Genomic DNA, 12,665 nt, shown 5'->3' with positions numbered 1-12,665 from the left:
TGGAGGCCCCGGGATCGAATCCCACGTCAGGCTCCCGGTGCATGGAGCCTGCTTTTCCCTCTGCCTATGTCTCTGCCTCTCTCTCTCTCTCTCTGTGTGACTATCATAAATAAATAAATAAAAAGTAAAAAAAGAAAGAAAGAAAAGAGGGCAGAAAAAAGAAGTCAATCAGCACCATAAAGATTGAAAATAGTTACTCAGAATCAGACACTTCAAGTTGGAAAGGACTTCCATTTAATACCTATATACCTCCTTCAATAGGGAATTCATTACTTTTGGAGGGAATCCATTCCATTGCTGGTCACATTCTAAGTCCATAGAATCCACCCATTTGGGTCCTAGTTCTGGCACTTTCAACCCCAAAGATAAAAGCACTCTTCACCATAACATTTTTTTTTCTTGCCGTTTTTAAAGACAGTTTCCTTCCACTGTTCTCTTTTTTAGGCTAAACATCCTAATACTTTCAAAGATCCGGAACCGGCTCCAGGTGCCTCAAAGAAAAGAACGGGTATCTAGTACTCACAGCAGGAAAGCACTTAAAATCAGTGGACTTCCAGCATCAGGATGTACAGCAGGTTTACGTCCAAAACGTTCCCAGGTTCCGACCCAGCTTCTAAATCGGAGGTCTGTCTCATCTGAGTCCTACATTGTAAAGCATGACTCCCGGGACATTTCAAAACAGACAGTGTAAGGGGCGTATTTTGAAGAACACTGTCTCATTTTTACAAATGAGGAAACTCAGGCTCAACAGGTGATGGATCGGGCTCATAACGCACAATCGGCTGAAAGCGAAGGTCTAGCTCGGTTCACCCCGACTCCCAGGCTCGGCCTCTCCACTGGAGGTAAAATCATTTAAAGCGCATCCACCTGAGAGAGGCAGTCTGGAGACGGGGACAGGAGGGTTAAGAGTGAGCCCCTGCCCAGAAAGGAGAGCTCGTGGGAAGCCTTCTCCCTTCTCGGGTCCTCAGTTTCCCCAAACTGTAATCACAGGACAGAAGGCCGCCAGGCGAGCCGGACCTCCCTCCTGCGGCGGAAGGTCCCGGGCGGAGCCGGGGTTGGGCTCTGCGCCGCCGGGCCAGGTGTCTCAGCCCGCGGGCCGGGTTAAGGCGGACCCCCTGCTCACGTCCCTCGCCCTCGACAGCGCCTAAGCGACCACCTCAGCCCAACACTCACCTGCCTCCGTTCAGCTAACGCCGCTGAGGCCACCTCAGCTTGTCCGTCCGTCCGTCCGGCGCCCCGCCACCGCGTCCCCTCAGGCTGCCGGGTAAAACCTGCGATCCCTCCTACGCACACTCGGGTCACCTGACGCAGAACTGCCCCCCCTCCGAGGACTTCCGGCCGCAACCGGAAAGGGCTGGTCCGCTGCGCGGTTCTCCCGCCCAGATCAGGGATCAGGGGCTCTAAGGTTCCGCCTGGGGGCAGGAAGCGGAGAAACGGGCTTTTTGGCAGCTTTTCAAAGAGCCTGGGTCCTGACGAGGAAAGTACCAGGTAGGCTTGGAACATCTTGTTGCATCAGGACGTAGGGATGCTGAGAAGCAGAACGATGAGAACATGTTAAAGGACGCAGGAGCTAACCGGAAGGAAATACCACTGGTCCAATCAAGGCAGTTGGAGCATCAAAATACATGATGATGGTGACAGAATATAACTAATGGAATAAAATGGTAACCCACGACCCTCTGCTGATATAAATAAGTAAATAAAGAGGGGGAAGGGAAGACCTCTCCTTTTAGTAGAATGCCAACTAACAAGACTGATGGAGTTAGATCAATAATGAATGGTAAAACTAGAGGAACAGGGTAAATACACAGTTACAGGGTCTCCCATAAATTACTTATCGATTACCAAAGGGAAATGGTAATTTTACAGAGGTATAACCTCGAAGAACAAGTGAATCACAGTGATTAAGCTAACATTGCCAATTATAGCTCAAGTAAAGATCATGTTCCTTCCAATAATTTGCACTGAGAAGGACACACATCTCTTCTATGGTATTTCTGTCAAAAATGTATGACCCAAATCTCAGGAGGAAGCATGAAATAAACCCAAATCGAGGGCACTCGAAAGAGAAAGGCTGAGGAACTATCCTGGTTTAAAAGAGTTTAAAGAGGCATGACCACAAAATGTGTGTGATTCTAAACTGGATTCTGAGGGCGATGGGAAGCAGAATAAGTGTAACGCACAATATTGGGAGAAGTGACAAATTTGAATATAGATTGCGGACTAGCTATTAATCCTTATTGTAGCAACATTAAATTTTCTAAATTTGATCACTATATTGTGTTTAAGAGAATGTCTTTGTTCTTAGAAAATATTCCCTGAAATATTGAGGGGTGAAAGGGCACAATGACTCTACCTCATTTCAAATTACTCAGAAAAAAGTGGATGTGTGTGTGTATGGGCAGGTGAATGATTAAGTAAATGAGGCAAAATATAAACAAGTAGTGAATCAAGGTAAAAGGCACATGGGAGTTCCTTATATCGTTGTTGCGACTTTTATTTAAATTATTAAAATTTACCCACAAAATGGGGGGAGTTCCTGGGTCTTAGCCAATGTACTTATCTATCAAACATTTGTTTATGTGCTAAGCACTGGTGATACAGTAAGAGACAAGACAAAATCTTTGCTTTCATGTCTAGTGGGAAAAATATTGAACATGTGATCACAAAACTAACAGGCTACTTATCCTGAAGATAGTAATAGCTAACATTTGCTGAGCTTAACTAAACACACTCCACACAAGAGTTCATTTGGCCCTCACAGCAGTCCTTTGAATGGTTTTGGTGTTTATCTCCATTTTACAAATGGATAAAGGAAAACTTTTTAAAGTTTACACAATTTTGGGATGCTTGGGTCGTTTAGCAGTTGAGCATCTGCCTTTGGCTCCATGATCCTGGAGTTCCAGGATTGAGTCTCACATCAGGCTCCTGCAAGGAGTTTGCTTCTCCCTCTGCTTCTCGCTGTGTCTCTTGTGAATAAATAAATAAAATCTTTTAAAAAGTTTACACAATTTTATCACTTAATTAAAAATGTCCAACTCACATACTGATAGCTGGTAGAGATGCAATTTGTACCTAGGCAGTTATTCTCTGGAGTTTTTGGCAAACATTTATTAACTGCCTACAATTATCCCACAGGCTGTAGTAGAGATTGAGTCTGAGTAGGTGGTGAAGGTAGTAGATGAAATAAACTCATAGATGAAATTACTCATCTGCTGGTCTTCTTTTCAGGTTTCTGTGAACAGGGAGTAACACAGGACATGTTTATAGCCACACAAACCTGGATCTGAGTTCAGGCTCTGAGAAAAATAAAAGCAGCTTTTGATATCCCAGAGCTAGCCTGGCACTCACAGGTAGTCCTTGATGTTCTCCTGTTGAATATATGCTCTCCCCCAAATTATTTAACATAAGCCCCAAATCTAAATGTCCTTTCTAACCCTCTGTTATTGAGATACTCCATCATTCCTCATGGTCTGCATCCTTCACTTTCTGATAACCAGTAATAAGCCCAACCCATCCAACCACAGGTGTATTCCTGGTGGTCTTCGACTGAAGGGCATTGAAAGTCCCCATGCTTACTAGCTATATGAATTTAGATGAGCAGTTTCACTTACAGAAGTCCCCATTTCCTCATTTGTTTATTGGGGAAATTTATTTCTTCGGAAGTTTGTTGTAAGGATATAGAACAGGCTTAGCACTGAATGAGCTCTCAGTATACCTTAAAAAAATTCCTGCTTGAGCTTTCTCCTTTGAAAAAGTCACAGAGTACCATCATTATGAAAAGACAAGGGAGTACTAGCTTCAGTTAAGACAAAGTTGCCAAATATATTCTCCTTTGCTGTTTTTGTTGGGTTCAACAGGCAGACTAAAGGCAAGAGTTCAACTTTTCCTTTGTCAGAAATGAGGTCATTCTCATAGTCTCTTCTGGAAAACAAAAACCACATTCCTGAAACTTCAATGTTAGGGAACCAACACTGTTTATTTCTTCCTGTTCTTGTTATTAAAGACATTCCCAAGAAATAACAGAATTGGAACTAGCAAACTTGGAAACACTTCAGCTTCAAGAATATATCAAGTAATATCTTCTCTATTTTAGCACACTAAGTAAGGCACTTGTGGACCACAAAAGCACCCTGTTGGTGATGTTTGCATCTATCCTGTCAGGACCCAGCATAGATTTAATATTATTTAATGCTTACAACAAATTATGATGAGTAAAAAATATTCAGTCCTGTGGGACAGAATAGAATAAATAGAAATGTTCTGATTTCTTCCTGTGCCTGTTCTGAGCATCCCAAGGGTTCTCATTTTAACATCTCAAATCTTCCTTCTGCCCCCTTCCTTCCTCTCCCCTTAATCTTCTGATACTAGGGATCCCTGGGTGGCGCAGAGGTTTGGCACCTGCCTTTGGCCCAGGGCGTGATCCTGGAGACCCAGGATCGAATCCCACATCGGGCTCCCGGTGCATGGAGCCTGCTTCTCCCTCTGCCTGTGTCTCTGCCTCTCTCTCTCTCTCTCTCTGTGACTATCATAAATAAATTTAAAAATTAAAAAAAAATCTTCTGATACTAATACTATAATACTGGCAGCTAATATTTATAGAATGTTTATTAATGTGCTACATACTATGCTAAGGGTTTTATACAATTTAATCCTCAACCCTGAATCATGAATCAACTATTATTACACGTGAGGAGCAAGAGGCCCAGAGAAGTTAAGCAACATACCCAATGCCTCACAGCTGAGGCTGAAGATTGGAATCTGCCTACAAAGCCTGCTCCTGTTGGAATGCTGCATCACCACCCTGGGCCAGAGGAGTAGACTCTATGAAGATAAGTGGAGACTAGGAGCACAAGACAAGTAGGAGGCCACTGCAGAGACTCGAGGGAGCAGGACCATCAGTCAAGGAGTTTGAAGGGCCAAGAAGGTTGAATAGTGGGAAAAGGCAAGTAATTGGGTAGGAGAAAACTATGATTAAGGACTTGAGACCTCAGATATGTATCTGCCAGGTGAGGAGAGGCAAGAAATGGTAGACCTTCTGGCTTACTGGATCTGTTGAAGTTCACAGGTCCTTTCCCTTCTCGAAGCCTTAGTTTTCTCTTCTGTTCAATGCAGGGAAGAAAGATTCCAAGATCCTAGGAACCAGCTCAGCTCTGGTAGATGCCATCACTTTTTCCTCCAATCTCTTCACCTGACATGGGGGAGAATATATCCTGGGCCTGGCCCATCCCCACCCTCATCCTAGGATGAGGTCAGCCTCCCCTCATGGGTAGAGGAAGCTCAGAGAGGAAGACCATGTGTATAGACAAAAGGGAGAAAAAGCTAGAGAAAGCATCCCCTAATCCTTCTCAATTCCAACCCTTCCATAGAGGAGGTTGGTGGGTTAGGAACATGGCCTCATCAGTTACCCAACCCAGGGCAAATGTGCAAATATTTGCTGCATGCCTCAGGCCATTAAGCCTTGTGCCCCAGGACAGCTCAGGGTCTGGTTCTTCTGTCTCCTGTTGGAGCCTGGCCTAGGATTCTGCCCATAAGGTGACCTGCTGGCTGAGGGCAGAGTGAACAAAGGCTGCTTCCTAGGTTCGGGTCTGGATAGTATTATTTGTTTAGGAACATGGCCACAAGGTGGTATCATGGCCATATTCTGGAATCTTCTGGGATCTGGGTCAGGAAGACCTTATTCCTGGGTGATAGGCTCTTCCCAGAGGATTCTGGGATGTTCCCAACATGTGAGGCGTGGACAAAAGGCTAGAAAACCAAGGAAGGGAGAAACTAGTGAAGGAGAGGAAAAATCTGGAAGGCACTAAGAAATCATGAGGTCCAATTCCTAGGCAGTGTAGGGAGGGAGGCGGGGCACTAATTGGGCCTCCCATCTCTGCCCTGAGCCCCTAGAAGCCCATACAAAAAAGGTCAAAGTCTTAAGTGTTCAGCTCCACAGATTTTTAGATTTGTACACACTCATGTAATACCCACACAGACCTGTGCTGTGCAGTATAATGGCTTTTAGCCTCATGGGTGCTTGAAATGTGGAATCCAAAGTGAGACACACATTTTGAGTATAAAATACACACCAGATTTTTAAAAACAGAATGAGGAAAAGAAGGTAAAATAGATCATTGATAATTTAAAAATATTGATTACATGTTGAAATAATATTTTATGCATGGATTACATAAAATGTATTATTAAAATTAATTTCCCTTGTTTTTAAACTGTGGCTAGAAAATTGCAAATTACAGGACACCTGGGTGGCTCAGTGGTTGAGTGTCTGCCTTCAGCTCAGGGTGTGATCACCCAGGGTGTGATCCCTGGGTCCTGGTATTGAGTTCTGCTGGGGCTCCCTGCATGGAGCCTACTTCTCCCTCTGCCGGTGTCTCTGCCTCTCTTATAAATAGATAAATAAAATCTTTTTAAAAAGAAAGTTGCAAATTACATTTGTGGCTCACCCTAGAGTTCTACTCTCCAGCACTGGTGTAGACAGAGTCTGATTTATTCATCTGTGAAAAAGGAACTCAAAGAGGTGGAGCTGATGTTCACACTGCCCGCTGCTCTACCACACTGTGGCCGAGTGGGATGGGAAATCAGGTTAGTTTGAACTCTTAGCCCATGGATGGACTGAACAGACTGGATGGACTGCTATTTGACCTCTTCCACGGTCATATCTTCTTTGAGACCTAAATCTTCTGTGGGGATCTACAGTACACTTGCCCATTCTGTGTTGGGAGCATCAAGGAATAGGGCTTCCTGGAGGGGATAATTAAGCTGACACTTGAAGGATGAATAGGAATAAGCCAGATAAAAGAGAATATTTTAGGCAAAGGAAATGGCACGTACAAAGGCCTTAGGAGTGACTAGTGGTTGAGGAAATTAAACCAGCTCTATGTCACTAGAGCAGAGAAGGGGGGAGGGATCTAGTAGGCTCAGATCCTGCATGGTATGACAGTCTTCAACCTGAAGAACAGGGTGGGTCAGGGGACAGACCTGGCTAGGGCTGTGTTTTAGAAAGATTAGACCTGCTGTGATTTGGAGAATCGTTATTTTTTTTTTTAAGATTTTATTTATTTATTCATGAGAGACACAGAGAGAAAGAAAGAGGCAGAGACACAGGCAGAGGGAGAAGCAGGCTCCATGCAGGGAGCCTGACATGGGACTCGATTCTGGGTCTCCAGGATCACGCCCTGAAGGTGGCGCTAAACCGCTGAGCCACCCGGGCTGCCCAAGAATCGTTATTCTAAGAGAGAAAATTGAGAGCCTGTGAGGCAAAGGGCTTGTTAGTGTTCTACAGCGAGTCAGAGGGTAGAGCCCAGACAGGAAGGACCAGGACGTGCAAAAGGGACCAGAAACTTTCAAAGGCAACCTTCTTTGTTCGGTTTCCCTAGGAGGTGCTGGCTTTAGGTGCCCACTAGATGGCAGCAGAGGCTGGAGTAAACACTGTGGACCTTGAAAGGGCCCCCAGTGCTGTTTTACCAGGCCTTCCTGCTCCCACCTCCCTAGTCTGGGCTTGAAGGGGCTCCTCCCTGGGGCCCCTTGTCCAGACCCAAGAGTAGCAGGAAGACCACTGGGTGCCAAGAGGTTCAAAGTCTGGTTCTAGCTCTAACTGCCATCTGCTGTTGACTTTGGTCAAATTCACAGATAAAAAACTGTGCTTGAGAACTTGAGTCCTTGGCTGTAGAAATGGGAGATTTATTATTTAGTTTATTGGGCCTGAGTTCTGCAGTCAGATCTCCCTCTGGCCTCCTGATCTTTCTTTTATGCTCCCCACCTACCCTCTCAATCCTGCTGAGTGAATTAGACTCCTAGGGCCTCTCAAGGGCCTCAAGGGCCAGTCTAACCCCAAGAGGGAAGGAGGGATTGTGAGCTAAGGTCTCTCAGAGCCAACAAACAACCCAGGTTTCAACCTCAGCCTGTGTAGAATGAAAAGATGGATATGCAGCAGAGCTTTGGGCCAGTCCTATCTCCTCCCTGTGCCTCCACTGTGAAGTGGGGTGAAGAGTTACTGCCTTCCTATTCTCATTTCACTGCTGGGTGGGGTCATCAGATGTAGCAAATAAAAACACAGGATACCCAGTTAAATTAGAATTTCAGATAATCAAAAATAATTTCAATGTCCAGAGCATACACTTACACTAAAAATTATTTGCTGATTTCTGAAATTCAAATATAACTGGGCTTCTCTCTTTTATCTGACAACCCTACCACTTGGGCTTGGTCAGAATATAAATGTCAAGTGCCATCTGAATAGGAGGGTTGTGATTCTTGCCCTCAATGTCATTCTGTCCTATAACCCCAAGGCCCTCTGTGGCTGCCACGTTGAGCTAGACACAGCTCTCAGGGTCCGTTCTGCCCCCTTGTTCCTGTCCCAACAGTTCTGGGGGTGGGATCTCATGCCCAGTTCATGTGGGCTACTCATGACCTAATGTCAGTGAGCTTGTTTTCCATTCTCTGATCCTTACCATAATCCCTGGGAAGTAAAAAAAAAAAAAAAAAAAAAAGGCAAAGCAAACCAAAACCAAAACACCAAAAAACCAAAAAACAGAAAAGGTAGGCATGAGCTTACCAATCAATAGATTACATCATAGGGATTCAGCCAAGATAAGGGATTTGCCCCAAGCTGCCCAGTGAGAAGTGGAGCTAAAGGTTGAATTCAGGGTGTGGATAAGGATCTACTGAACCTCTTAAGACCCTACTAGCAGGCTGGAGTCAGTTGGGAGAATGGAAGGAGCCCACATTCTGCAGCGTGGGGAACTGGACATTAAATTAGTTACACTGCGATCCTGCCTGCCTCCTGCCTTCAAATCCCCTCCTACTTATCAAAGGCCACTGAAGTACCCTATATGCACTCACATTAATCCTCATGGTATAGATACTATTCTTATCTCCATTTTACCAATGAGGCACAAAGAGGCAAAAGGATTTGCCTTGGGTACCCTGGGTGGCTCAGCGGTTTAGTGCCACCTTTGGCCCAGGATCTGATCCTGGAGACCCAGGATCGAGTCCCAAGTCGGGCTCCCTGCATGGAGCCTGCTTCTCCCTCTGCCTGTGTCTCTGTCTCTCTCTGTGTGTCTCTCATGCATAAATAAAATCTTAAAAAAAAAAAAAAAAGAAAGGATTTGCCTAAGATCACACAGAAAGTAAGAGAGAGGCCAGGACTCAAATCTGGGTCTGTCCTGGGTTTATTCTATTCCATTACACAGCTTTCCCCATCCCAGGTACTGGATACACACTCTAGATAGATAAATCAATCTACAAACAATGACAGTTTTGTTTCTTCCATTTCAGACATGACAATATTATTATTATTATTATTATTATTATTATTATTATTATTATTAAGACAGAGAGAGAGAGAGCATGAGCAGGGGGGAAAGGCAAAGGGAGAGGGAAAATCAGATTCCTTGCTGAGCAAAGGGCCCAAAGCAGGCCTTGATTCCAGGACTCTGAGATCATGACCTGAGCCAAAGGCAGATGTTTAATTGCCTAAGCCACCCAGGTGCCCCTGTATTTCTTTTTCTTATGTTATTGCACTGGCTGGGACTTCCAGTAGCACTAATATTAGGTACGCATGACATATACCTGAATCTTTCTGTGTTACTTATGTATTGCTGTGTAATAAATACCTCAAAACCTAGAATCTCAAAAACAACAAACATTTATCATGTCACACAATTTCTGAAAGTTAGGAATCAAAGAGTAGCTTAGTTGAGTGATTCTGGCTCAAGGTCTCACAAGGTTACAGTAAAGTTATCTGCCAGATTTCTTCAAAGAAAATATGCAAATGGCCAGTAAGCATGAAAAGACAATCAACATCATTATATGTCAGAAAAATGCAAACAAAACCCATAATGAGATGCCACTTTAAACCTACTAATGATGACTATAAGATAGATAATAATAAATGTTGGCAAGGATGTGGAGAAATCAGAATTCTCAAAATACTGCTGGAGAATATGTAAAATGATGTAGCCACTTTGGAAACAGTTTGGCAGTTCTTCAAGTGGTTAAAGATAGAATTATCACATAATCCACCAATTCTACTCCTAGGTATGTGCCTAAGAGAGATTAAAACATATGTTCACATGAAAAGTTTTACATTAATGTTGGTGGGAGGATTATTCATAATAACCAAAAAGTGGAAACAATCCAAGAGTCCATCAGCTAATGAATAAATTAATAAAGTGAAGTGTATCTATACAATGGGATATTATCCAGTCATAAAAAGGAATGAAGTACTAATATATGCTACAACACAAATGAACCTTTTTTTTTTTAATTTTTATTTATTTATGATGGTCACAGAGAGAGAGAGAGGCGCAGAGACACAGGCAGAGGGAGAAGCAGGCTCCATGCACCGGGAGCCCAATGTGGGATTCGATCCCGGGTCTCCAGGATCACGCCCTGGGCCAAAGGCAGGCGCCAAACCGCTGCGCCACCCAGGGATCCCAACACAAATGAACCTTAAAAACATTATGCTAAGTGGAAGAAGCTAATCACAAAGGCCGTATATTGTATGATTCCATGTATAGGAGATGTACAGTATAGGCAGCTCTATAGAGACATGAAGTAGATTAGTTGCTACTCAGGGGGAGTGAGGAAGGCAGAATGACTGTTATTTGTTGCAGGGTTTGTTTTTGGAATGATGAAAATGTTCTGGAATTAGGTAGTGGTGATGGTTGCACAAATTTGAACATACTTAAAACTCTTAAGTTGTATACCTTAAATGGGTGAATTGTATGGTATGCGAATGATATCTCAATAAAGCTATTATCAAAGGTGGAGGGTGGGAGAGGTCAGGTGGTGCTGTACTCATTCATCTGAAGTAGGGGGAAGGGCAGAGGGAGAGGGAGAAGCAGACTTCCCACTAAGCAGGGAGCCCAACATGGGGCTCAGTCCCAGGACCTGAGATTGTGACCTGAGCCAAAGGCAGATGTTTAATCAACTGAGCCACACGGGTGCCCCTGAGATGTCTAGTTTTAAACACAGTTGTGTCTCATTACTTATTCCCTCAGACCCGGGGCTGGGCTCAGTTTATGCCTGGTATGCTTGGGGCTGAACTCCTACCTCGAAATCTTATGAGGGATAGTCCTATACCCAGATTCCTACTCCTTAGTCCTGGGATCTCCCAGAAGAAGGATCTCCCAGAAGAAGACTGCCTTCTGGGCCTCCTCCCAGATGTCAGACTTCATCTGCCCATTGAGTTTCTTCTGATCTGCCCCAGCCGAATGGGATAAATTCCCAGATGCGGCAGCATCAGCTGCAGTCCTTCGGCATCTGCAGCAGCATTGGAGTGGATGCCACTGTCCTCCTGGGCAGCCCCCAACCAATGACTGGGCACAATCAGGGCACTAGGGCCTGCCTATTTCTGCCCAGTTGGAGCTCTTGTGTGGGCAATCTTTGCACCAGAGCTCCCTGTTGGCTGGCTGAGATCTGCTCAGAATGGCACCACAGTATGATGCTCTTACCCAGCTCTCCTTCCCTTCTACTCTCTCCCATAGATGTCACACTTGCAACAGTCTGAAGGCTTTCTCTGCCCAATCCTGGTTCCTTCCCACCCCCTTTATCGATCACAGGCATTTCCTCCAATATATCTCTTGCACTTTCTAACTCCATCTTGATGGTGGCTTCCTAGAGGACCCAACTGACACTTAGGCCCTGGCTCCCCTGGGCTGCCAGACCCTGTCCCCGCAGGGAATGTATTCCTCTCCATCTCCCAACTTGAGCATGCTCTGTCCCTCCTCCCCTTCTCTCTGTTCAGGGCCTTCCCCCTGTACCTGGCAGTAGTAGACACTCATGACTATTTGTTTTTGAATGAATGCAGAATGCTCTGGAGCTAGGTACTGCCTGCATCATTCTCCTGGCACAGAGAGCTGAGAGCGACCTCCAGGTGGGGTAGAGAAGGCAAGCTCCCAGGGCTCTAGGCAGTGGGGAGGAAGACTCCAAGATGGGGAGGTGGTAAGGGAGCCAAGAGCCACCCAGGGTCACAGGAGGTCCTCCCCACAGGCCAAGAAAAATCTGACCTATCTTCTCCCCTCATCTACTGTGTGACTCCTGGCAAGTTATTCCTCTTCTGGAGCCTTACTCCATCCATCTCAACAATGGGATGAGAAGCCCTGCCCTGCCTGTCTCCCTAGGGAGAGGCAGGGGTTGTGAGCACCAAATGAGGTCATGCTTTGGAAAGGGCAGGATACACTGGGTCCTGGGCCTGGGGTCAGGGTGTGGAGGGAGAAAACAGGCAGAGAAGGAAGGAAGAGAGAAGAATGAAGAGAGAGAAACAGACACATAGGCACACCAAAGGAGGAAACCATGAGACATAATGAGGGAATGAGTGAGAAAGAGAAGAGGAAGGGAGGAGAGGAATGAGAAGACATTAAGAAACAAAAAGAAAAAAAAGAAACAAAAAGAGAGGAAAACAGAGAGGAAAAAATTAAAAGAGAAACAGGATAAAGAGGGAGACAGGGATACTCAGAGCCAGAAAGGCACAAAGAAATGAGATAGAGAGGGAAGAAGGGGAGAAGAAGGGACAGCGAAGAGTGGCACAGAGAGGGGAGAGAAAGAGAAGAAAGAAAGAAAGAAAGAGAGAAAGAGAGAGAGAAAGAAAGAAAGAAAGAAAAGAAAGAAAGAAAGAAAGAAAGAAAGAAAGAAAGAAAGAAAGAAAGAAAAAGAAAGAA

The 12,665-nt window shown here is 44.9% G+C and overlaps 1 protein-coding gene across 5 annotated transcripts in view; it reads right to left on the bottom strand.

Annotated features, from left to right (window-relative positions):
• Positions 1-1,518, bottom strand: part of RNF185 (ring finger protein 185) — a 32,932-nt gene extending 31,414 nt beyond the window's left edge. For 2 of the 5 annotated variants that reach the window (XM_077874369.1, XM_077874370.1), the window contains exon 1: positions 1,174-1,518. In XM_077874369.1, the coding sequence (XP_077730495.1) occupies positions 1,174-1,503 (330 nt within the window). In that variant the 5' untranslated portion in view covers positions 1,504-1,518. The remainder of the gene's footprint in view (positions 1-1,173) is intronic. The other 3 variants (XM_077874375.1, XM_077874372.1, XM_077874371.1) reach the window with 3 other exon arrangements.
• Positions 1,519-12,665: the final 11,147 nt, after the last annotated feature.

Source organism: Canis aureus, chromosome 27 (assembly GCF_053574225.1).
Source record: "Canis aureus isolate CA01 chromosome 27, VMU_Caureus_v.1.0, whole genome shotgun sequence".
Classification (NCBI taxonomy): domain Eukaryota; kingdom Metazoa; phylum Chordata; class Mammalia; order Carnivora; family Canidae; genus Canis; species Canis aureus.
The sequence above is the reverse complement of the archived record's forward strand: the minus strand, read 5'-3'. Positions and strand labels throughout refer to the sequence as shown.